Raw genomic sequence first — 27,225 nt, 5'->3', positions numbered from 1 at the left:
TCGCGGTCGCTGGGTCAAAATCCTGGAATTCCCTCCCTATTGGCATTGTGGGTCAACCCATAGAACAAGGATTGCAGCGATTCAAGAAAGCAGCTCACCACCACCTTACGGGCAACTATGATGAGCAGTAAATGCAGGTCAACCAATGACGCCCATGTCCCATGAATGGATAAAACAAAATTTCAATCTCTAAAGGACACTGGGGAGCCAGATGGGTTTTTACAACAATCGATGATACTGTCATGGTCACCTCACCTTATATTGCAGATCTTATTAATCGAATAACAACATTTATGAACAGAAGGCTGAGAAGAGATTCTTCCTTTTTCATTTTTTTTGCTAAGATGACAATCTACCAAATGCTTTGATTGAACCTGCCTCCATCGCATTCTCAGGCAGCGCATTCCAGACCCTAATCACTCCCTGTGCTGCTACTCATATCAATTTTGTTTCTTTTGCCAACAACTTTCCATCTGTGCCCTCTCATTATTGATCCTTTTATGAGTGGGAAAAGTTTCGCCTTATCTACTTGGTCCAAAACCCTAAAGATTTTGAACACCTCTTATCAATTCTCCTCGCAAACTTCTCTTCTCCAAGAAAAACAGTCCCAACTTCTCCAATCGACCTTTCTAACTGAAGTTTCTCGTCGCTGGAGCAGTCCTCGTGAATGTTTCTTGCACAGTGCCTTCATATCTGACGCAAATCTTTGTCTCGTCACTGGACACATGTGAGGTCCCAGAGGATTGGAGGATAGCTAATGTGGTCCCGTTATTTAAGAACGGTGGGAAGGATAACCCGGGTAATTATAGGCCGGTGAGCTTGACGTCCGTGGTGGGGAAGTTGTTGGAGAAGATTCTTAGAGATAGGATGTATGCGCATTTAGAAAGGAATAAACTCATTGACGATAGTCAGCATGGTTTTGTGAGAGGGAGGTCATGCCTCACTAACCTGGTGGAGTTTTTTGAAGCAGTGACCAGAATGGTTGACGAGGGAAGGGCCGTGGATGTCGTCTATATGGACTTTAGTAAAGCGTTTGACGAAGTCCCTCATGGTAGGCTGGTGAAAAAGGTTGGATCTCATGGGATAAAGGGGGAGGTGGCTAGATGGGTGGAGAACTGGCTTGGTCACAGAAGACAGAGGGTGGTAGTGGAAGGGTCCTTTTCCGGCTGGAGGCCTGTGACTAGTGGTGTTCTGCAGGGCTCTGTATTGGGACCTCTGCTGTTTGTGATTTATATAAACGATCTGGAAGAAGGTGCAACTGGGGTGATCAGTAAGTTTGCGGACGACACAAAATTGGCAGGACTTGCAGATAGTGAGGAGCATTGTCAGAAGCTACAGAAGGATATAGATAGGCTGGAAATTTGGGCAAAGAAATGGCAGATGGAGTTCAATCCTGATGAATGCGAAGTGATGCATTTTGGTAGAAATAATGTAGGGAGGAGCTATACGATAAATGGCAGAACCATAAAGGGTGTAGATACGCAGAGGGACCTGGGTGTGCAAGTCCACAGATCCTTGAAGGTGACATCACAGGTGGAGAAGGTGGTGAAGAAGGCATATGGCATGCTTGCCTTTATAGGACGGGGCATAGAGTATAAAAGTTGGGGTCTGATGTTGCAGATGGATAGAACGTTGGTTCGGCCGCATTTGGAATACTGCGTCCAGTTCGGGTCGCCACACTACCAGAAGGACGTGGAGGCTTTGGAGAGAGTACAGAGGAGGCTTACCCAGGATGTTGCCTGGTATGGAGGGGCTTAGTTATGAGGAGAGATTGGGTAAACTGGGGTTGTTCTCCCTGGAAAGACGGAGGATGAGGGGAGACTTAATAGAGGTGTGTAAAATTATGAAAGGCATAGATAGGGTGAACGGTGGGAAGCTTTTCCCCAGGTCAGTGGTGACGTTGACGAGGGGTCATAGGTTCAAGGTGAAGGGGGGGAGGTTTAACACAGATATCAGAAGGACATATTTTACACAGAGGGTGGTGGGGGCCTGGAATGCACTGCCAGGCAAGGTGGTGGAGGCGGACACACTGGGAACGTTTAAGACTTATCTAGATAGCCATATGAACGGAGTGGGGATGGAGGGATACAAAAGAATGGTCTAGTTTGGACCAGGGAGCGGCACGGGCTTGGAGGGCCAAAGGGCCTGTTCCTGTGCTGTTTTGTTCTTTGTATATCCTTCCTAAAATGCCATGCCCAGAACTGGACACAATACTTAGGCTGAGGTTGAACTAGCATCTTACACAGGTTCAGCATAACCTGCTTGCTTTTGCACTCTGTGCCCCAGATGGTGAAGCCCAGTATTTTGTATGCTTTATTAGCCATTCTCTCAGGCTGTCCTGCCACCTTCAATAACTTAAGCACATATACACCCATGTCCCTCTGCTCCTGCTGTTCCTTGTACTTTTTATTACTTCTCCATGTTCTTCCTACCAAAATGAATCATTTTGCATTTCTCCGCATTGACTTCCATCTGCCACCTGTCTGCCCATTCCAACAACTTGTCTATGTCCTTTTCTGGTTCTACACTATCTTCTTCACCCAGTTCACAATGCTTTCAAGTTTTGTATCATCTGCAAATTTTGAAATGGGCTAGGACAACTGGCAGTATCTGGAGAGAGAAATAGAGTTAGCATTTTGAGTCGAACATGATCTTTGAAACCAGTAAGGTAGCAGGTTCAATCCTCAGGCTTGGTAACAACAAAGGTATTGCTCAAATAGTAATTATTCACAGCTGACTGTGAGCAGGCTATTTGACCACTTAGAACATCACTGCTGACCTCACCTGCACTTCCTCACAAGTGTCACTGTATCATGAGCCGGAAGCCTAGCTGATCTAGAGTTTTGGAGCTGCAGAGGCCCTGGGTGACATTCCAGAGGACTGCCTTTGCTGACAAAGCCTCTCCAGAGAGGAAGCAACATTTCTCTCTCACGTTGGCATAATATTGGACTCTATTGTCACTGGTCATTCTAGAACCAGGACTGGAGCTCAATACCAGAGCGTGCCCCCATTCACCTTCCTGGCTCTCCGACTCTCTTTTGGTCCCACTGGCTGGGGGTTGGATATTGGTTCTCAGTGGGTTAGATTTGGGGAAGGTTCACAGTGAGCAGAAATCAAACGCGTACAGGGGACTTTAAATTCTGGCTCTAACTTCCAGCATCAACATTTAGTAAGACCATATACAGCCTTATTTTAAACAGTCTGAGCAAAACATCAGCTTCAAATCAATAGAGTTGAGGAATCAGAGAGGGGAAGGCACCTATAAGAAGAGGTGAAACTAAAGAATGAATCTGCTGGTGTTTCACGTCCTGCCAAATGAGATGATTTAAAAGCTTGAAACTTGCACAGTGCAGGAGGAGGCCATTCAGCAATTGTGTCTGTGCCAGCTCTTTGAGAGGTAGCTAATTGGTTCCATTCCCTTGCTATTCCCTCATAGTCACTGTTCACGGGTTTCCTCTGGGTGCTCCGGTTTCCCCTCTCAGTCCAAAGATGTGCGGGCTAGGTGGATTGGCCGTGGTAAATTGCCCCTTAGTGGTCAAAGATGTGTAGGTTAGATGAATTAGCCATAATAAATATGTGTGGGGTTACAGGGATAGGGCGGCGAGAGGGCCTGGATAAGATAATCTGTCAGAGAATCAGTGCAGACTTGATGGGCTGTTTGACCTCTTCTACACTGTCGGGGCTCGATGACAAGTCAGGTTCTTTATTACAATACAAGAGCATTTAAAGGGTCCACGCACTACAAAAACAGGTACGTTGCTCACAACGTACAAATCTTTAATTTTCAAGTATTTATCCAATTACCTTTTGAAAATGAATTGAATTTTTCACCACATTTTCATCATAACTTCCATCAAGTAATTTCTCCTCATCTCCCTTTAATCTCTGTCCTCTGCTGGCCAACCTTCCTGTCAGTGAAAACAGAATGCACAGCTTAAGTGTGTGCTATTGACAGTTTCATATCACTGTCCTCTATTACACAAGAATGAATCTCATCCTAATCTCCAAGTATTTCACTCTCTGCTGAATTAAGTCTTTAGATCTGTTTGACAATATTTCTCTTCTATTCTCCGTGTCTGTTAACAAACCTCAGGTGAGCAGCTGAATCATCAGTCTGAGCTCTGATGTTCTACTGCAGGCTGCAACTCATATCAAACCCTATCTTTCTGTTTCTAGTTGAACCCTGGTTACGACCCCTCTCGCTGCCTTGCTTTTGTCCACGATCTATGTGACACACAAGCCAACTACCCAATGCCAAACGAAAGCCTGGACATCATCATCCTCATATTTGTCCTATCAGCGATACATCCGGATAAGTAAGTACTTTGATCATGTACAGTACTCGTGTCCTAGACAATGTCTAGCATACAGTACTAGACCTTGTACATAGTGCCTGTTTGAGTCCAGTAGTGTAGTGGTTATGTTACTGTGCTAGTAATCCAGAGATTGGAACAAATTATCCAGACATTGCTTAAAATTCTTTCACAACAGCTAGTGGAATGACCTGAAAATAAACAGTTAGTATCCGTGATGGGGACTATGGAACTACCGGATTGACATTAAAAACCTATTTAGTTCAGTAATATAATTTAGGGAAGAAAATCTGATGTTCTTAGCCGAATGGACTTAGAAACATAGAAAAACTACAGCACAAACAGGCCCTTCGGCCCACAAGTTGTGCCGAACACATCCCTACCTTCTAGACCTACCTATAACCCTCCATCCTATTAAGCTCCATGTACTCATCCAGGAGTCTCTTAAAAAGACCCTATTGAGTTCGCCTCCACCACCACTGACGGCAGCCGATTCCACTCGCCCACCACCCTCTGTGTGAAAAACTTACCCCAAACATCTCCCCTGTACCTACCCCCCAGCACCCTAAACCTGTGTCCTCTCGTAGCAGACATTTCCACCCTGGGAAAAAGCCTCAGAGTCCACCCGATCTATGCCTCTCAACATCTTATACACTTCTATTAGGTCTCCTCTCATCCTTCGTCTCTCCAAGGAGAAAAGACCGAGCTCCCTCAGCCTATCCTCATAAGGCATGCCACTCAATCCAGGCAACATCCTTGTAAATCTCCTCTGCACCCTTTCAATCTTTTCTACATCCTTCCTATAGTGAGGCGACCAGAACTGAGCACAGTACTCCAAGTGGGGTCTGACGAGGGTCTTATTGACTTGATGGTCAACATCCGAGGAGTGGCTGTGGGGATAGTGGATGGTATTGGCTGTATTCTTCTAAAATTCCCTAGATTCTAGACAGGTCCCAGCGGATTGGAAAGCTGCACATGTTAACATACTGTTTAAGAAAGGACATACAAACATATAAATTAAGGGCAGGAGGAGGCCTCTCGGCCACCTGCTCTGCCATTCAATAAGATCATGGCTGATCTGATTGTAATCTCAACTCAAATTCCCATGTTATCCAATAACTTTTCACCCCCTTGCTTATCAAGAATCTACCTAGCTCTGCCTTAAAAATATTCAAAGACTCCGCTTCCAATGCCTTTGAGGAATGGAGTTCCAAAGACTCTCAACCCTCTGAGAGAAAAAATTCTCATCATCTCTGTCTGAAATGGACGACCCCTTGTTTCAAAACAGTGAACCCTAGTTCTAGTTTCAAGAGGAAACATCCTTTCTATATCCGCCCTGTCAAGACCCCCCCTCAGGATCTGATCTGTTTCAATCAAATCACCTCTTACTCTTCTAAACTCCAGTGATACAACCCTTTCTCCTAAGACAACCCTTCCATTCCAGGTATTAGTCTTGTAAATCTTTTCGGAACTGCTTCAGTGCATTTACATCCTTGGTTAAATAAGAAAACCAAAACTATACATAGTACTGCAATGTGTTCTTGCCAATACCCTGTCTAACTGAAGCATAACCTCTCTACTTTTGTATTCAATTCCCCTCCCAGTAAACAATGACATTCTATTAGCATTTCTAATTACTTGCTGTACCTGCATACTAACTTTTTGTGATTCATGCACTAAGACACCCAGATCCCTCTACCCCTGAGTCTTGCAAACGTTCACCATTCAGATAATTTGTTTTTTTTATTTTCCTGCCAAAATGGGCAATTTCACATTTTCCCACATTATTCTCCATTTGTCAGATCTTTGCCCGCTCATTTAATTATCTATATATCTTTGTAGCTTCCTGATGTCCTCTTTACACCTTGCTTTCCTACCTTTGTGTCATCAGAAAATTTAACATGATACCTTCATTCAAGTAATTGTAAAAAGTTGAGGTCACAGCGCTGATCCCTGTGGCATACCACTCATTGCATCTTGGCAGCCAGAAAATGCTCCATTTATATCTACTCTCTGTTCAGAGGAAGGCAGAGAAAATTTTAGCAGGAAATTATAAGCCAGTTAACCTAACATCTGTCATTGGGAAAATGTGAGAATCCATTATTAAGGCGTTAGTAGCAGGGCATTTAGAGAGTCACAATACAATCATGCAGCGTCAGTGTGGGTTTGTGAAAGGAAAATCAAGTTTGACAAAATGATTATGGTTCTTTGTAAATATAACAAGCAGGGTGAATAACTTTTCTCTGTTTGAACAGAGGGAAGTATGATCGGATGAGGGCTAAATTGGCTAAGGTGGACTGGGAGAGCAGACTGGTAGGTAGGACAGCTGAGGAACAGTGGAGGATTTTTAAGGAGATCCTTTTCAGTACTCGGCAACAATATATTCCGGTGATAAAGAAGGTCTGTAAGAAAAGGGATAACCAGCCGTGGATAACGAAGGAAATTAAGGAGAGTATTAAATGAAAGACCGATGCGTACAGAGTGGCCAAAAATAGTGGAGAATCGGAAGATTGGGAAAACGTTAAGAAACAACAAAGAACGACTAAGAAAGCGATAAAGAAAGGAAAGATAGGTTATGAAGCTAGGCCAGCTCTAAATATAAAAAATGATAGTAAAAGCTTTTACAAATATATAAAAAGGAATAGAGTGGCAAGAGTGAATGTTGGACCCTTGGAGGACGAGAGGGGGGATTTAATAGTGGGAAATGAGGAAATGGCTGAAACTTCAAATAAGTTTTTTGTGTCGGTCTTCACGGTGGAAGACACAAATAGTTTACCGAATATTAACGATAGAGGGTTGGTAGGAGGAGAGGTATTCAATACAATTAATGTTACCAGGGAGGCAGTGCTTGGTAGACTAACAGGACTGAAGGTGGACAAGTCCCCGGACCCGGATGGAATGCATCCCAGGGTACTGAAAGAAATGTCAGAGGTAATAGCGGATGCGTTAGTGGTTATTTATCAAAATTCGTTGGATTTTGGGGTAGTGCTGGCATATTGGAAAACGGCTAATGTAACGCCGATGTTTAAAAAATGAAATAGACAAAAGGCGGGTAACTACAGGCCAGTTAGTTTAACGTCTGTAGTTGGGAAAATGCTGGAATCCATCATTAAAGAAGAAATAGCAGGCCAGCTGGATAAGAATGGTTCGATTAAGCAGACGCAGCATGGATTCATGAGGGGAAAGTCGTGCTTGACGAACTTGTTGGATTTTTATGAAGATGTGACTCGTGCGGTTGACGGAGGGGAACCGGTGGATGCAGTGTTTTTGGATTTCCAAAAGGCATTTGATAAGGTGCCTCACAAAAGGTTGCTGAAGAAGATTGGGTCACACGGAGTTGGGGGTAGGGTGTTAGCGTGGATTGGGGATTGGCAAACCCGACAGGAAGCAGAGAGTCGGAATAAATGGGTGCTTTTCTGGTTGGCAGATGGTAACTAGTGGCGTGCCGCAGGGATCGGTACTGGGGTCTCAACTATTTACCATTTATATAGACGATCTGGAGGAGGGGACTGAGTGTAGGGTAACAAAGTTTGCAGACGACACAAAGATAAGTGGAAAAGTGAATCGTGTGGAGGGCGTAGAAGTTCTGCAGAGAGATTTGGACAGGCTGAGTGAGTGGGCGAGGATCTGGCAGATGGAGTATAATGTTGACAAATGCGCGATTATTCACTTTGGAGGAAATAATAGCAAATTGGATTTTTATCTAAATGGAAAAAAATTACAACATGCTACTGTGCAAAGGGACCTGGGGGTCCTTGTGCATGAGTCGCAAAAACCCAGTCTGCAGGTGCAACAGGTGATCAAGAAGGCAAATGGGATGTTGGCCTATATCGCAAGGGGGATAGAATATAAAAGCAGAGATATCTTGCTGCATCTGTACAGGGCATTGGTGAGGCCGCAGCTGGAATACTGTGTGCAGTATTGGTCCCCTTACTTGCGGAAGGATATATTGGCCTTGGAGGGAGTGCAGAGAAGGTTCACCAGGTTGATACCAGAGATGAGGGGTGTTGATTATGAGGAGAGACTGAGCAGATTGGGTTTGTACTCGTTGGAATTTAGAAGGCTGAGGGGGGATCTTATAGAGACCTATAAGATAATGAAGGGGCTGGATAGGGTAGAGGTGGAGAGATTCTTTCCACTTAGAAAGGAAGCTAGAACTAGAGGGCACAGCCTCAAAATAAAGGGGGGTCAGTTTAGGACAGAGTTGAGGAGGAACTTCTTCTCTCAGATGGTGGTGAATCTCGGGAATTCTCTGCCCACTGAAGTGGTGGAGGCTACCTCGTTAAATATGTTTAAATCACGGATAGATGGATTCCTGATCGGTAAGGGAATTAGGGGTTATGGGGATCAGGCGGGTAAGTGGAACTGATCCACTTCAGATCAGCCATGATCTTATTGAATGGCGGGGCAGGCTCGAGGGGCTAGATGGCCTACTCCTGCTCCTCTTTCTTATGTTCTTATAAAGGGGAGCCAGTAGATGTAGTGTATTTGGATTTCCAAAAGGCATTAATGTTTACTGCAGAGGATAGGAGGTTATGGCAGTGATGGGCAACCTCAGCTCGCGTGTGGGCCGCATGAAAGGCCCTCCTTCATCTCAGTGGGCCAAAGATTGAAATAGGGCTTGTTGACTAACCATGAATAGGATTAAATATATTTAATACATGCCGAATATTCATAACGAGTTATAGAAAGTGCTGAGTTATTCAAATATTCGTAGAACTATCATCAACTTCAAACGGTTAAAAATAAAAAAAAGTTACACTTTGGATGCAGAGGGAGCGCATGGCTCTCATAGTCATGGCTCTCACAGTTGTGAGCAATCAGCACGCACCTCACTTCACTTGCCCTTGCTTTAAATATGTACATTTCGCTGCCAGGGGAGGTAGTGGAAGCAGATACGATAGTGACTTTTAAGGGGCCTCTGGACAAATACATGAATAGGATGGAAATAGGAGGATATGGTCCCCGGAAGGGCAGAGGGTTTTAGTTCACACAGGCAGCATGGTCGGTGCAGGCTTGGAGGGCCATAGGGCCTGTTGTTGTGCTATAATTCTCTCTGTTGTTTGTCCTATTTCAGTCATATTAGTAGGAAAAAAAGCTATGCAGATGAAAATCAGTAGACTGTGGCAACCTTACACACGGGCAAAGATCAACAAACTGTCTCATGGGCTGCACTTAGCACCCAGATGTGGCCTCCGGGGCTGCAGGTTGCTTATGGTATTTTGGTGATATATTAGCATAGATAGAGAATCGGCTAACTGATAGGAAACAAAGACTCAGGGTCATTTTTAGATTGGCAAACTGTAACTAGTAGAGTACCACAAGAATCAGTGCTAGTACCTCAACTATTTACAGTCTGATTTAATGACTTGAGTGAAGGGGCCTAGTGTATTGTAGCCAAATTTGCTGATAATACAAAGCTAGGAAAGGGAGTTGAGATAAATAGGTCATTTTGCAGGTTGGCAAACTGTAACCTGTAGAGTGTCATGGGGAATGATGTGTGGGGCCTAGTAACCATCTATATTAATGACTTGGGTGAAGGAACGGAGTGTATTGTAGCAAGATTTGCTGATGATACAAAGATAGGTAGGAAAGGAAGTTGTGAATAGATTACAAAGAGTCTACGAAGGATACATAGGAGGAAGGTCATCAGGATATTGCTTGGGATGGAGTAATTGAGCTATAAGGAGAGGCTTCGATTGTTTCTTTAGAGCAGAGCAGTTTCGGGGAGGAACATGAGTGAGGTGTATAAGATAATGAGGATTTTTGGACAGGGTGAGTAGGGAGCAGCTGTTCCCCTCATGAGGGGCCAATCACGTGGTGTTAGGGGCAGGAGATTCAGAGGGGATTTGAGAACAAACCTTTTCTCTCAGAAGGTTGTAGGAAGCTGGAATGCACTGCCTGGAAGGGTAGTGGAGGCTGGAAACCTTGCAGCCTTTAAAAATATTTGGATGAGCACTTGAAATATCATAATATTCAAGGATATGGGGCAAGTGTAGGAAAATGGGATTAGTGCTAGTGGTAAATATTGGTGGTAGATATTGTCAATGCAGACTCAATGGGCCAAAGGGCCTCTTCTGCACTGTATGACTCTATGACTAAGTTAAGTGAGGGGGGCAAAACATAGTTTAAAAATGAGTCTCCCATTTAAAACAGATAAGACCATAAGACATAGGAGCGGAAGTAAGGCCATTCGGCCCATCGAGTCCACTCCACCATTCAATCATGGTTGATTTCAACTCCATTTACCCGCTCTCTCCCCATAGCCCTTAATTCCTCGAGAAATCAAGAATTTATCAATTTCTGTCTTGAAGACGCTCAACGTCTCGGCCTCCACAGCCCTCTGTGGCAATGAATTCCACAGACCCACCACTCTCTGGCTGAAGAAATTTCTCCTCATCTCTGTTCTAAAGTGACTCCCTTTTATTCTAAGGCTGTGCCCCCGCGTCCTAGTCTCCCCTGTTAATGGAAACAACTTCCCTACGTCCATCCTATCTAAGCCGTTCATTATCTTGTAAGTTTCTATCAGATCTCCCCTCAACCTCCTAAACTCCAATGAATATAATCCCACGATCCTCAGACGTTCATCGTATGTCAGGCCTACCATTCCTGGGATCATCCGTGTGAATCTCCGCTGGACCCGCTCCAGTGCCAGTATGTCCTTCCTGAGGTGTGGGGCCCAAAATTGCTCACAGTACTCCAAATGGGAGATGAGGAGGAATTTCTTGTCAGAGGGTCATTAATATTTGGAATTCTCTTCCTCAGAGAACAATGAATGCTAGGTCAAATATTCATTTTCAAATCTGACACAATTTCTCCCATTCGCTTTGCCTTTCTCGTTCCCATTTTTTTTCTGTAGTCTGTCTTTCCCTTCCTCTCTCCCTTTTTTCTCTTTCTGTACTGTACTGTTCCTCTGTCCGTCCTTGTGCCCACTCTCTTTTTACCTCTCTCTGCAGAATGCAGGCTGTTATTAAGAGGTTGAGTCAACTTCTGAAACCAGGAGGGATGATTCTCTTCAGGGACTACGGGCGATACGACATGGCACAGCTTCGATTTAAGAAAGGTAAGGACTCTGGGCTAATCCCCACCCCAGTCCTTATTAACTGATACTGGAGCATAACCTGCAAAAGCCTCAAGCTTTTATTGAAATCGTAAATTAATATAATTCTTACGCCGTATTTGCCTAAGTGATTACACAAGAGTTTGGAACGAACCGAGTTTGTGATGTGTTGGAAAATTGTGATGACTGTGGCATTTAACGCCAATGTATTAAGCCCAGGGATCTGGATTCAATTCCTGGCTTGGGTCGCTGTCTATATGGAGTTTGCAAATTCTCCCTGTGTCTGTGTGGTTTCCTCCGGGTGCTCCGGTTTCCTCCCACAGTCCGAAAGACATGCTGGTTAGATGCATTGACCATGCTAAATTCTCCCTCAGTGTTACCCGAACAGGTGCCAGAGTGTGGCAACTAGGGGATTTTCACAGTAACTTCATTGCAGTGTCAATGTAAGCCTACTTGTGACACTAATAAATAAATAAAAATGTATAGTACAAGGAATCTGAAGAACGTTATTTGATTCTGGATTCATTCAGTTCCTGATCTAGACCCCAATGCATTAATGAAGGAAGCACAGGACATGGATGTCCCCATTTGACAGTGTTAAGTTACCTGCCAGCAACTTGGCAAATTAGGCATGGCAGTATCCTCACAGCTGCCTTAAGGCAGAAATGCAAAACTCATTTTTCGCAATAAAAAAGCTGAAAGTATAATTTTCATCATTACAAGGTGAATTACTCCCACAGCCCAAAATGACTGAGGGTTTGTCTGTTATTACTTACTCCACAGACTCCGAAATGAAAAGCAATAACCTCCTATATAAATCTGCTGCTTTACATAAGAACTAGGAGCAGGAGTGGGCATCTGGCCCCTTGAGCCTGCTCCACCACTAAGATCATGGCTGATCTTTTTGTGGACTCAGCTCCACTTGCCCGCCTGCTCACCCTAACCCTTAATTCCCTTACTGTTCAAAAATCGATCTAGCTTTGCCTTAAAAACATTCAATGAGGTAGACTTAACTGCTTCACTGGGCAAGAAATTCCACAGATTCACAACCCTTTGGGTAAAGAAGTTCCTCCTCAACTCAGTCCTAAGTCTGCTCCCCCTTATTTTGAGGCTATGCACCCTAGTTCTAGTTTCACCTGCCAGTGGAAACAACCTCCCTGCTTCTATCTTATCTATTCGCTTCATAATTTTACATGTTTTTATAAGATTCCTCCCCTCATTCTAAATTCGAATGAGTATAGTCCCAGCCTACTCGGTTCTCTCCTCATAAACCAACCCTCTCAACTCCAGAATCAATCTAATGAATCTCCTCTGCACCCCCTCCAGTGCCAGTATATCCTTTCTCGAGTAAGGAGACCAAAACTGTAACAGTACTCCAGGTGTGGCCTCACCAGCACCTTATACAGCTGCAACATAACCTCCCTGTTTTTAAACTCCATCCCTCTAGCAATGAAGGACAAAATTCCATTTGCCTTCTTAATTACCTGCTGCACCTGCAAACCAACTTTTTATGATTCATGCACAAGGGCATCCTTGTGTGAGAATTGTGAAGAATGCATTGCTGAAGATGTAGCAGGACACTTAGAAAATCATAATATAATCAGTCAGATCAAAATCGACATGGTTTTGTGAAAGGAAATTGTCTTTGACAAATTCATTAGAATTCTTTAAAGATGTAACAAGAGGGGGTGGATAAAGTGGTTTATAAAGATTTATTTTCAAAGGATTTCATCAAGGTGCCATGTTAATGGATAAGAGTTCATGGCTTTGGTGGAAATATATTAGCATATTATTTTTATTTATTGTTGGACTTTAACCTGGTGTTGTGAAACTTACTGTTACTATGTTAAAGATGCTAATTGTGGCAGTTGCTTCAACAAATTGGCTACAAGGGGAATTAGTCATTCCAGGGTCTGTTGTGTTCCACTTCTGCACAGCAATGAGTTAACGAGACAACCAGACTAGCTGAATTCATCAGTATGAGGAATATTGTGGGGTTGCAAGTCTGAAGTTAGGAAGACACACTGGGGGGTCTGTGTTACCTCTAAGTTTAGTAATACAGTGAGTTCTTAAATGTGTGAAAAACATCCCATTCTCCCAACCACCACTGCTGTCCTACTCATTTGAATGAGTACACTGTTCTCACAGGAACATGGCTGCAACAAGTAAAATCTCAAACAAACAAATAGGCCAGGTCACTGCATGAATAGCGATAGAAACAATTCTATTGATTGTGTGTTTTAGTGAAAGGTCGATGACCTGAGGTAATAGGCTTCATTAGACAGACATTAACCACTCTTCCCAGCCCACTTCCGAAATATTTGCTGTGATGCAGAAATGGGACTTTAGCTGCAAGACAGTCATTAAGTTTTCCTGTTATGTTTCAGACTGAACCACTAACTTTATACATTCCTGTTGAATACGTGTTGTCTATGAGATTGATCGCTAAAACGTTTGAGACACTACACTTGGAATTGTTAAAGGACTCAAGGTTTTCCTTCGTGAACATTTGATGGAAAGTCCTTGAAACCTTGCTCACATCTTGTTGAAACTACAGGTCAAGGGAGAAATTAACAGTGTGAGTAATTAAACACTGCTCTTTCAAAGCTCGGCCAGCATTTGAAACTACCTAGAACTGAAGAGATTTTGTCTTCTCTCTGCTGTACATCAAAACATAGTTAGTTCCCAGTGTGTGGGAACCCACTGCCCATGAACTGGCTGTCTTGTTTGACAGGCCACAGCACATGACAATGCGGTATTGGTGCAGTGAAGTTGTTTTGAGATTGGATGGAGTAGATTGTTTGAGCAGTGTAAAGGTGCTCTGGAGATGGCTGGGTTCCACCTGATTCAGAAATGCTTCATCACTGGCATTGTCTAGAGATCTATAAAATAATTAGGGACATAGATCAGTTGATAGTCAACATCTTTTCCCAAAAGTAGGGGAGTCTAAAACTGGAGGGCATAAGTTTAAGGTGAGAGGGAGAGGTACAAAAGGGTCCAGAGAGGCAATTTTTTCACTGAGGGTGGTGAGTGTCTGGAACGAGCTGCCAGAAGCGGTAGTAGAGGCGGGTACAATTTTGTCTTTTAAAAAGCATTTAGACAGTTACATGGGTAAGATGGATATAAAGAGATAAGGGCCAAACATGGGCAATTGGGATTAGCTTCGTGGTTTAAAAAAAAGGGGCGGCATGGACAAGTTGGACCAAATGCTGTAAACCTCTATGACTTTATGGTTGATAAAATTGGCAAAATGCTGTCCATTTCCAATGAGATCCTGTACTCAGACCACTCCAAAGTATGAAGATGAAAATAGGAAGTGCTGGAAAAACTCAGCAGCTCTGGCAGTATCTGCAGAGAGAGAAACGGGTTTAACTTTTTGTGTCCAACATGATCCTTCTTTGGAACCAAAAGTACCAACATGGGCAGCAGAGTTTTGCATTGAATCCAGTGGCCTGTATGTTTTATCATGGTGAATAAGTCCCTTTGGTCAGTGCTTTCATTGTTGTAAGTTTAATTCCAGCAGACTCCAGTAAATGCTGCAGTTCATTTAAAATGAAATCAGCTATGTGTTTAAACCTTATTCTCTCTCTAAATACCACACCATCCTCCTCCAACACCTATCCACTGTCACCCAGCTGTGTAGGACTGCTCTCACCTGTTTCCATTCTCACTTGTCTAATCATAGCCAGTGAATCACTTGGGTGGCACAGTGGTTAGCATCGCTGCCTCACAGCGCCAGGGACCCATGTTCGATTCCTGGCTAGTACAGAGTCTGCACGTTCTCCCCGTGTTTGCGTGGGTTTCCTCCGGGTACTCCGGTTTCCTTCCACAGTCCAAAAGATGTGCTGGTTAGGTGCGTTGACCATGCTAAATTCTCCCTCGGTGTACCCGAACAGGCGTCAGGGATTTTCACATTAATTTCATTTGCAGTGTTAATGTAAGCCTACTTGTGACATTAATAAATACAGTTTTAAAAAGCTACTTGTGACACTAATAAATAAACTTAAACTTGTTATGACTTCTCTTCCTGCACTGTTACCAAGTCTTGCCATATGCCCTCGGCAACATCGCCCAAGTTATAGTATTAGTTTTCGCATGTACGCTGCTGCCACCCAGCCTTACCTCACCGCCACCTCTCTCAAATACTCCACTGTTGTTAAATGTTCAGACCGCTTATTCAACTGGATGAGCAGAAATTTCCCCTAATTAAATATTGGCAGTGCTGAAGCCATTGCTTTCAGACCCCATTCCTAACTCCATTCCCTAACCACTGACTTCAGCCTCTCCTCAGGCAGATCAAGTCTGTCTGAGATTGAACCAGTACATTCGTAGGTTTGAGTTCCATTTGATCCCAAGATGGGCTTCCGACATCATAATTGTGACGTTACTGAGACCGCCCATTTCCACCTCTGTAACATTATCTATCTCTGCCTATCTCTCAGTTTATCTGCTGCTGGAAACCTCATCCAGGGTAATCTCTAGACGTGACCATTCCAACGCACCCCTAGCTGGTCTCCAACATTTTACCATCTGTAAACTTGAGGTCATCCAAAACCCTGCTCCCCATGTCTTGACTCGCATCAGATCCTGCTCCCCTGGCACCCCATTATCTTGCAACTTCACTGGCTCCAAGTCAAACAATGGTTTGATTTTAAAAGTCTTGTTTTCAAATTCTTTCATGGTTTTGTCTCTCCCTGTCTCTGTAATCTCCTCCAGCCCCAAAACCCTCCAAGATATCTGCACTGCATTTCTGCATCCCCAATTCTAATTGCTCCACCATTGGTAGCCCTGCCTTATTGCCCAGCCCCAAGCTTTGAATTATCCTTTCTATACCCCCTGCCTCTCAGCCTCTCTTTGCTCCAAGATGATCCTTAAAACCAATCTCTTTGAACAAATTTTTTGTCTTTTGACGTAGTATTTCTTTGTATGGCTCAGTGTGGTGTTTTGTTTTCCAATGCTCCCATGAAGTGGCGTGGGGTGTTTTATGACCTTGAAGGCAATTTTATGAATCTAAGTTGTCGTTTTAGGTCGCTGTCTATCTGAAAATTTCTACGTTCGAGGAGATGGGACTAGAGTTTATTTCTTCACACCAGGTAATCACACACTGTTTGCGGTTTAATCTCCACTTTTGTCAAGAATGTGGGAGTTTGGCGGATTGCTGCATTAGAATTGGCAGTGATTTGATCTACAGTTCCTGTTGTGAGTAGTGACCCCCGATTTCAAATTTTATGTGAAAAGATCCTGTTTTATTGGCCTGACCTCTTAATGTGGCCACTGCTGTCACTTTGGAATGAGTACAGCAAGCGGCTATCCTGTTGGTTTAGCACAGCCATGAAAAATGGTCCCGATCTCCCAATAGTGGTGAAGTTCTGGGGAGCCAACTTCTGGAACCAAAACATTGTTTGCCAGGAATAGCTGATGGTCCCACCGATACCTGTCAGAGCATAAGCGTGGGCCATTTGCCCAGGACTGACATTCTTTTTATCTTGATTTATTTAGTGCTCCTCTTAACATGTAGAGCCTCCTTTGAGCGCGCCATTAAATCTCACACACATCAACCCCGATACTGCTAAGAAGACTATTTAAAATGCAATTAGCGGTATAGGTCACCAAAAGGTCATGAGTTCAAGCTCCACTCCAGAGATGTAAGCACATAATTTAGGCTGCGATTTCGATGCACAATTGAGAGAGTGCTGCACTGTCAGAAATGCATGTTTTCAGATGAAGCATTAAGTTGAAGTTTTAACTGTCCTGAAAGGTGGATAATAAAAGGACCTATGGCACTATTTAAAATGCTCCCCCGGTGTCCTGGCTAACATTTAGCCCTCGACCAACATCACTAAGCAGATTAATTCTTCATTTATCTCTGTGGAATCTTGCTGTGTGTGAATTGGCTGCTGCATTTCCCTACAGCAATGACTTTAGGTCCATCACTTTTTGGCTCCCTGGTGTTGGATTGGGGGGGTACCCCAAGATGCGCTAGGGAATCCCTCTAAGAAGTTCCCATGTCAGGGTTTACCCCGCAATTGTCCAGAAGGGCTAACTGCCTCTGCACAATGGTGCTGGGCTGGAACCAGCCAACAAAACAATTTAAATCGCTAACTTCAGATGGTTCTGCCAATTTTACCCAGATGGTTACTCTGAAAGAGTTAGAAGGAAAAAGAATCCCTTCTAACTCCAGAGTAACTATCTAAATGCCCAGACCCAACCTCACGTGGGAAACCCCGTGCGCATACAACACCCCCCCCCCCCCCCCCCTCCCAGCGTATCTCCCATATGACCCCAGCCTGACCCAACCCCTTCTCCTGGCCCAGCCTGAACTCCCCCCTCATTCTCCCAGCCCAACCTGACAGTCCTCTCCTCCTGGTCCAGCCTGATCCTGCCCCCACTCTCACCCCTCCCTCCCCACTTCAGTCTTTCTCCTCCGATTGTCTGAACCACTTATCTTTGAAACTTACTGTCTCCCTTTAAATTGTCTCTTTAAACATTGCCTTTACAGCAGTCTTAAAAAGGTGTTCCATTCTTCCCTACAACCCAGTTACTCCTCGCTGATGCAGTCCGGGGTGTACCTCACTGCTCCGGTCTGACCCAGCCTGAGTGAGGAAGGTTGGGTGGGACGGGGGGCAATCTCCACTCCATTAGCGTGGAGATTGCCACTCTGAGGAAGTTACAGGTCTATGCTTCACTGTAGGATGCCCCGTGTGATGACAGGTGCAACTTAAGTGCAAGTTTCTTTCTTCATCATTCCCATTCCCAGCTAAGAAGAGATTTAATGGAGATTTTCAAAATAATGAAGGGTTATATCAAGGTGAATCGGGAGTGACTATTAAATCATGTTAGGGAGTCAGTAACCAGGAGTTGCTTAATCTACAATTATCTTTAAGAGAGCAAGGAAAGAAGTTAAACAAAAATCTTTTAACAGAGGTCCCTAGGGAGTGGTTGAGGGAGAGATCATTCCTTTTAAGGAAAAAGTAGGTAAATATTTGGATACAATCTGCAAAGAGGGAGCAGGCCACTGGAATTGGTGTTAGATTATTCTTGCACAGACACAATGATCCAGAATGATCTCTGTATAAATCTCTTGGGTACCATTTGTAAAATTACTTAGAGTGGGCCAGTGGCTGGTACTTGATGCGAGCATTGCAGAACTGGCAATGCTGAAACTCACTTCACCTCTCGTACTGTCTTCTCCCTCCAGGTGAACTGGATGAGCTCTTCACGTCCGCCAGCCTGGAGAAAGTCCAGAACCTAGTGGATCGACGTCTGCAGGTCAATCGTGGGAAGCAGCTGACCATGTATCGGGTCTGGATCCAGTGCAAGTATCGCAAACCTCTCCAGCAAGGAGAATGAAGATTCCCAACCCCTGCTATCAGTCGTCTTTTGAGCTGCATTGATGTGACTCTTTGAGACCCTGATGCAATCTGTCTGCTCTTTGGTTAGCCCTGTTGAATTGACTTAAACCCTCTTCCTCCGTAAGCAGTACCATTATAAAGTTCCAGATCACTGCACGTTAACTTCTGTCTGTTTATATGCAGCACTGTGTTGGGTTCCAGTCACCATATAATAATACTTGCTGTTTGTCCTTGGAGACAAAATCACTGGTCATAAGAGCAGGAAACATACTTCAACTCCTTGAGTCTGATCCCCGATTCAGCCAGATCATAGACTGAACTCCCATATTCCTTGATACCCTTGCCTAACAAAAGTTAATCAGTCTAGGTCTTGAAGGCTCCAATTATCCCAGCATTTTGGTTCAGGAGGAGTTTTCCAGATTTCTGCTTGCCCCCAAATAGTTTAGCTCTAATTTTAACATTTTTAATTTTATTTTTATTCGTGTCACAAGTCGGCTTACATTAACACTGCAATGAAGTGACTGTGAAAATCCCCTAGTCGCCACACTCCAGCGCCTGTTCGGGTACACTGAGGAAGAATTTAGCATGGCCAATGCACCTAACCAGCACGTCTTTCGTCCAGTTGTTCTTGATTTTGTCCACCAGGAAAAGAATAGCTTCTCCACATTCAACCCATCAAATCCTTTGAACCTATTAGATATCTTGATCAGATCATTCCGCAGCCAATTTTACTGTAGGCTAGGGCTTGCAAGCCAGTTACTATATGAACCATTCTCTGTCTAACAGATATGGTTTCCTTTCTGGACCTGTGTGTCTAAGTAAGATATGGTGCTATCAAATTTCGAGGGAAATATTCACCATTTGATTTTTCTGGTATTATGAAAAGGATGTGAGCTGACTGCTCCTCGCAGAGATCCTCATCTGAGCAGCAAGGCTTTGAGGGTGTGTCAAGTGCGTCTCCTACAATAGGGACCCATTAGAGAGAGGGCAGCCCCCCTCACATTCTTCCTGCACATCAGTTCAGGGAAGATCCAGACCAGCTCTCAAGCACAGCAAAAAGCATCTTCAACAAAGGAATCTCGTTCTCTGCAAAGGATGCCTCAAATTGCTGGGGTGATGAAGGCAGGGTTAAGTCTTATTGGAAAAGGATGATACACAATGCAGCAAATTTATACTCTGAAATCTGTAGACACCACACCGTGGTTAAGTGCATGCCGAGAGAGTCTCATTCGATGGTGCTGTTTTTTCAATTAACCGTGTCTGTGTCTCTACGCATTATTGAAGTCTAAAAAAGCACATCAAGCTATTTGTACTGTTCCTAAATATAGGAACAAAAATATAGGTTTTAACTGTATTGTCATTGTTTTTACAGGGTGGTGTTATGGTAAGAACAGTAAATTAAATTGTACTTTTTTCTTCTTTGTCAATATCCAGTGATTTGAGTGGACTTAAACCATTTGTGTGTGCTTTATGACTGTTGCTGTGTATATGTTCTATATTAATGGCATTACCATCGTCAAATTTCCCCCGTTGACACTCTGCGGATCTCTATTGACCAGAAACCAAACAGAACCAACCACATAAATAGGGTAGCTACAAGTGTAGGTCCAAGGCTGGTAATTCTGCGGCGAGTAACTCTCCTCTTGACTCCCCAAAGCCTTTCCATACTCTACAAGATGCGAGTAAAGAACATGATGGAATACTGTGGAGGAACAGAGAGATCTTGGGGTCCATATCCACAGATCTCTAAAGGTTGCCACTCAAGTGGATAGAGCTGTAAAGAAGGCCTATAGTGTGTTAGCTTTTATTAACAGGGGTTGGAGTTTAAGAGCCATGGGGTTATGCTGCAACTGTACAGGACCTTGGTGAGACCACATTTGGAATATTGTGTGCAGTTCTGGTCACCACTATAAGAAGGATGTGGAAGCGCTGGAAAGAGTGCAGAGGAGATTTACCAGGATGCTGCCTGGTTTGGAGGGTAGGTCTTATGAGGAAAGGTTGAGGGAGCTAGGGCTGTTCTCTCTGGAGCGGAGGAGGCTGAGGGGAGACTTAATAGAGGTTTATAAAATGATGAAGGGGATAGATAGAGTGAACGTTCAAAGACTATTTCCTCGGGTGGATGGAGCTATTACAAGGGGGCATAACTATAGGGTTTGTGGTGGGAGATATAGGAAGGATATCAGAGGTAGGTTCTTTACGCAGAGAGTGGTTGGGGTGTGGAATGGAATGCCTGCAGTGATAGTGGAGTCAGACACTTTAGGAACATTTAAGCGGTTATTGGATAGGCACATGGAGCACACCAGGATGATAGGGAGTGGGATAGCTTGATCTTGGTTTCAGATAAAGCTTGGCACAACATTGTGGGCCGAAGGGCCTGTTCTGTGCTGTACTGTTCTATGTTCTACTTTTCCCTTACCAGATTTGAACAATATTATTCAAACAACGCAGTCCACTTGATTGGCACCCATCCACTGGGCTTAAAACTCTTATCGATGTCAGACTGTAGCCGAACTATACTATCGACAAGATGCTCTGCAGCAAGTTACCACAGTTTCTTTACCTAACGACATTATGAAAATGTGTTCATCACAAAGGCTGCAGTGGTTTAAAGTTTATTTATTAGTGTCACAAGGTGGCTTACATTAATACTGCAATGAAGGTACTGTGAAAATCCCCAAGTCGCCACCCTCCGCACCTGTTCGGCTGCACTGAGGGAGAATTTAGCATGGCCAATGAACCTAACCAGCACGTCTTTTGGACTGTGGGAGGAAACCGGAGCACCCGGAGGAAACCCACGCAGACACGAGGAGAATGTGCAAACTCCACAAAGACAGTGACCCAAGCAATGCTAACCTCTATGCCACCGTGCTGCCTGGTTCAAGAAAGAGTTCTGGCCACCATCCTCTCGTGGGCAGTTAGGGAGTGGTCATAAGGTCTGGCCTTACCAGTGATGCTCACAATATTTTTAAAATATAATGTTGCTGTCTATTATATATCATTGTGCAGTAAGTGTAATTCTCCCCTTCCTATGCAGACTGTTAACGAGGCCCTGTACTTGTTTTTTTATATAACATACACTTTATTAGGAATAAACTGGAGGGTAATCCAGTAAAAGGAGCCAATGTGATTTTAAATTGGAGATGACCATATCTGACCAGCCTGCTCGACTTTGGACTGTGGCAAAACCCATGTTTTTTTTAAACTGGGCTTCCAATGAAATCTGTTAGTTCCACACACAAGGCTACAAAACCATGGGGAGCCTGAATAAATTTTGGGAATGGATAGTAAGTAATTGACCAAATGGAATTAAGAACATAACCAATACTTGTTAGCTCGTGTCAGGTTTAGGGCTCAATATCAGAATTTTGGATAGAATTGGAAAAAGGTGATCTTAAGAATTTTGTAAAATAATTAAAGGAACGAGGAAGGTAATTACAACATCAAATCCTGTATAGGGCAAGGAGTCACAGGCTTAAAGTATGTCTCTCCAAGTCAGGCTGGTGTCAGACTTTGAGGAGATCTTGGGGGTCATGGTTTTCTTATCTTGCTGCTTTTGTACTTGATGTTGGAGGTTGCATAGCAGCTAAAGTAAGTTTACTGGGTTGTTTCAGAACATCGTTTAGATCAGTGTTTCCCAAGCATTTCATAGAATCCCCACAGTGCAGAAGAGGCCATTTGACCCATCAATCTGCACCAACCGAAAGAGCCTCCTACCTGGGCCCGATCCCCTGCCTTATCCCCATTATCCCATGTTTTGATCATGGCCAATCCACCTAACCTACACATCTTAGCCACGAAGGGGTAATTTAGCATGGCAATCCACCTAACTTGGTGTAACCCCATTTTAATGCCTCAGATTTCATGTGACCTGGTGGAGGAGGGTGAGTTATCTGGGTACTTCCTGCTGGTAAGTGGGGATGGAGGTTGGATATTGATTGAGAAGATTACAGTGATGGAAGTTGTTTAAACCGCAGGGCTTTAAAAAAGACCATACTTTTTCACAGGCCTTTTTATGCAGCAGTAATTAGGCCTCCTAAGATCTGTCAATTAGACCACGCCCACGAAATAAATAAAAGCAAATTATTGCAGATGCTGGAATCTGAAACAAAAACAGAAAATGCTGGAAAATCTCAGCAGGTCTGACAGCAGCGGTAGAGAGAGAACAGAGCCAACGTTTCAAGTCTGGCTGACACTTTGTCAGAGCTGATAAACAAATAAACATGATCTCAAAATGACCTGGATGAGGAAGTGGAGGGATGGGTTGGTAAGTTTGCTGACGACACCAAGGTAGGTGGTGTTGTGGATAGTTTGGAGGGATGTCAGAAGTTGCAGCGAGACATAGATAGAATGCAAGACTGGGCGGAGAAGTGGCAGATGGACTACAACCCGGATAAGTGTGTAGTGATCCATTTTGGCAGATCCAATGGGATGGAGCAGCAGTATAAAATGAAGGGTACCATTCTTAGCAGTGTAGAGGATCAGAAGGACCTTGGGGTCCGGGTCCATAGGACTCTTAAATCGGCCTCGCAGGTGGAGGATGCGGTCAAGAAGGCGTATGGCGTACTAGCCTTCATTAATCGAGGGATTGAGTTTAGGAGTCGGGAGATAATGCTGCAGCTTTATAGGACCCTGGTTAGACCCCACTTGGAGTACTGCGCGCAGTTCTGGTCACCTCATTACAGGAAGGATGTTGAAGCCATTGAAAGGGTGCAGAGGAGATTTACAAGGATGTTGCCTGGATTGGGGGGCATGCCTTATGAGGATAGGTTGAGGGAGCTTGGTCTCTTCTCCCTGGAGAGACGAAGGATGAGAGGTGACCTGATAGAGGTTTACAAGATGTTGAGGGGTCTGGATAGGGTGGACTCTCAGAGGCTATTTCCAAGGGCTGAAATGGTTGCTACGAGAGGACACAGGTTTAAGGTGCTGGGGGGTAGGTACAGGGGGGATGTCAGGGGTAAGTTTTTCACTCAGAGGGTGGTGGGTGAGTGGAATCGGCTGACGTCGGTGGTGGTGGAGGCAAACTCGTTGGGGTCTTTTAAGAGACTTCTGGATGAGTACATGGGATTTAATGGGATTGAGGGCTATAGATAGGCCTAGAGGTGGGGATGTGATCGGCGCAACTTGTGGGCCGAAGGGCCTGTTTGTGCTGTGGCTTTCTATGTTCTATGTTCTATGTTCAAAGGGCCTCGAACTGTTAGCAGTCATTCGGAGTTCCACGGCAGTTGTTGCTGTCTCGGAGATCGCCACCCCAACATCTTGCAAGCCCACTGGGGGGGGGGGGGGGGGGGGGGGTCTGGACCCACAGTTTGGGAAGCCCTGATTTAAATAATGTGCATGTGTCATAGATGGGCACCCAGCAAGTGGACTTGTTCTGGCTGGCTGTTGAGTTTGAACATCGCTATGGTACTGAGCTAGCAACCCAGTTTCAAATCACACCTGGATGTCCTGAGCTTGAGCTCCATAAATATGAATGAAGCATTTTTCAAGTGTCGTCACTGCCGTGATGTTGGAAACACAGCAGCCAATTTGTGAACTGTCAGCCCCACAGACAGCAATGTGACAATGACCACGTCATACTTTATAATAATGGTGGTTGAGATGCAATAAATATTAGAGCCCTGGGGACAGCTCCTTTTCATGTGACCTTTGATATCCAACTCCGAGGGCAAACTTTGATTTGAATTGATTTATTATTGTTACATGTATTAGTACACACGCTATACACATAAAGCAGACCGTTGATAGAGAAGGAAAGGAGAGGGTGCAGAATGCAGTGTTACAGTCATAGTTAGGGTGTAGAGAAAGATCAACTTCGTGTGAGGTAGGTCCATTCAAAAGTCTGATGCTGTTCTTGAGTCGGTTGATATGTGACTTCAAACTTTTGTACCTCCTGATGGAAGAAGGTGAAAGAGAGAATGTCCAGGGTGAGTGGGGACCTTAATTGCGCTGGCTGCTTTTCTGAGGCAGCGGGAAGTGTAAACAGAGCCAATAGATGGGAGGCTGGTTTCTGTGATGGATTGGGCTACATTCACGACCCTTTATAGTTTCTGGTAGTAACAGTAGCACTGACTGCCTAGCCAAGTGTCGATTATGTGTTTGGCAGGTTGCACATCGCTGAAGAGATGAGCATTCCAGTTAATCACGAGGGCAGAACTTTGTTCCATCCAGAGCAAACAGCGCCTTCAGTTCTTAAATCACTTTCACTGCCTGCATGCTTATCCCACATTGTTTAAAAACTGCCAGCCCTGGGATTGGGAGTGGGAATCCCAGAATAGGATCCTGCTTGCCATGTTCTTTGCCAACCCTCTTCCATTCCAACATAAAAACATAGACAATAGAGGCAGGAATAGTAGCTTCAGCCTTTTGAGCCTGTTCCACCATTCAATATGATCATAGCAGGTCCTCGATTTCAATACCATACTCCTGCACTCTACTTCTACCACTTGGCATCTTTAGGGTCTAGAAACCTATCCCCAGTTTAAATATGTTCAGTGACTTGGCTTCCACAGTCTTCTGTGGTAGAGAATTCTATAGGTTCACCACGCTCAAAGTAAAGTCATTTATCCTCATCTCAATCCAAAATGGTCTACCCCATATCCTGAGGCTGTGACCCTTTGTTCTAGACTTTCCCAGCCAGTGGAAATAACATCCCTGCATCGAGTCTTTCCAGCCCTGTCAGAAAGTATACATTTCATAGAAACTAGAAGCAGGAGTAGGCCATTTGGCCCTTCGAGCTTGCTCCCCCATTCATTTTGATCATGGCTGATCATCGAATTCAATATCCTGATCCCCTCCTTCCCTCCCATATGCCTTGATCCCTTTAGCCACAAGAGCTACATCTAATTTCTTCTTGAAATCATACAATGTTTTGGCCTCAACTACTTCCTGTGGTAGTAAATTCCACAGATCCACCACTCACTGTGTGAAGAGGTTTCTCCTCACCACAGTCCTAAAAGGTTACCCCTTATCCTCAAGCTATGACCACCTAGTTCTGGACACCCGCACCATCAGAAACATTCTTTCTAAATCTATCCTGTCTAATCCTGTTAGTATTTTATGTTTCTATGAGATTCCCACTCACTCTTCCAAACTTCAATGAATAAAAAGTAAAGTTTACTTATTAGTCACAAGTAGGCTTACATCAACACTGCAACAAAGTTACTATGAAAACCCCCTAGTCGCCACACTCCACCACCTGTTCAGGTACACTGAGGGAGAATTTAGCATAGCCAATACACCTAACCAGCACGTTTTTGGAGTGTGGGAGGAAACCGGAACACTCAGCGGAAACCCACGCACACAGGGAGAATGTGCAAACTGCGCATAGACAGTGACCCAAGCTAGGAATCGAACTCGGGTCCCTGGCGCTGTGAGGCAGCAGTGCTAACCACTGTGCCACCATGCTGCCTTGAATCCTAACCGACTTAGTCTCTCATATGGCAGACCTGCTATTCCAGGAAATTAATTCAATTAGATCCCCTCTCATTCTTCTAACTTCCAGTGAATGCAGGCCCAGTCAATCCAACCTCTCCTCATATGACAATCCTGGCATGGATAAGGGCATGAAAATCCGCCCTGTTATCTCTGTTTCTCTCTCTATAAATGCTGACAAATGTGCTGAGTATTTCCAGCATGGACTTTTTATTGCTGGTAAATCACTTCCCAAAACCTGAGCAGGAGGCGGTAAATTCAAATGACTGCCAAAGTCTGAGGAACATGAGTGTTGTTCGGTATTATATTATAGTGATAGATTCACCTCTCCAGAATTGATTAGTGAAATGGCCCCAAGCCCACCACCATTAAACAGAAGCAGCCACAATTATGGCCGGCAGGGGTCAGGGTTCACAGATTTGCCAGTTTTACCACCCCCTGACCCTCTTCTGTCTGTTGTGGTGAGGGTGGAGGTGGGGGTCGAGTTCCCCTCAATCTGCTTGTTTTCTTTTTAACGCAGATTGCCAGAAAGGATTCAAGAAAAAAAAGATTATGGACCTTTGACAACACAAAGGGAGCCATATACTGGCAAACAAGAGACCTGGAATAAGGTAATCATACAATCCCTAGAGTGCAGAAGGAAGCCATTCGGCCCATTGAGTCTGCGTTAACTACAATCCCACCCAGGTCCTATTCTCATAACCCACTTATTTACCCCGCTAATCCCCCTAACACTAAGGTTAATTTAGCATAGCCAATCAACCTACTGCACATCTTTGGGTAATCTCTTTGCAGAACCTACATCCAGTATATCTAAGGTTGCACATAATTGAACCCAAATGTTAAACAAATCTAGGTTTGTTTTTGGCAGCATGTGGGACACATAAGGATTGTATTCAGTACATTTTTGATAGTCTTCATCTAATGCCATGTTCTAGAGACACTCTTTGCAGAGTCCACATTCCCTGCCAATTGGCCATTCCTAGTTTACCAGTTGACTGTGTGACCACATTTGACTGCAGGATGTTGTTTGCTAATTGTATCCATGTTCTGGACTCTAAACTCGAGA

The 27,225-nt window shown here is 44.2% G+C and overlaps 1 protein-coding gene across 2 annotated transcripts in view; it reads left to right on the top strand.

The window, feature by feature from the left end:
• LOC144500589 (tRNA N(3)-cytidine methyltransferase METTL2-like) overlaps window positions 1–20,157 on the top strand; it is a 36,465-nt gene extending 16,308 nt beyond the window's left edge. Inside the window, exons 6-9 of one of the 2 annotated variants that reach the window (XM_078223749.1) lie at window positions 4,177–4,316; window positions 11,270–11,376; window positions 16,401–16,466; window positions 18,572–20,157. In XM_078223749.1, coding sequence (XP_078079875.1) covers window positions 4,177–4,316; window positions 11,270–11,376; window positions 16,401–16,466; window positions 18,572–18,723 — 465 coding nt within the window. In that variant the 3' untranslated portion in view covers window positions 18,724–20,157. Of the gene's footprint in view, window positions 1–4,176; window positions 4,317–11,269; window positions 11,377–13,760; window positions 13,952–16,400; window positions 16,467–18,571 lie in introns of those variants that run through there. The other variant, XM_078223748.1, reaches the window with a different exon arrangement.
• Window positions 20,158–27,225: the final 7,068 nt, after the last annotated feature.

Source organism: Mustelus asterias, chromosome 11 (genome assembly GCF_964213995.1).
Source record: "Mustelus asterias chromosome 11, sMusAst1.hap1.1, whole genome shotgun sequence".
Lineage (NCBI taxonomy): Eukaryota > Metazoa > Chordata > Chondrichthyes > Carcharhiniformes > Triakidae > Mustelus > Mustelus asterias.
This window is presented reverse-complemented; position numbering and strand designations above follow the sequence as displayed.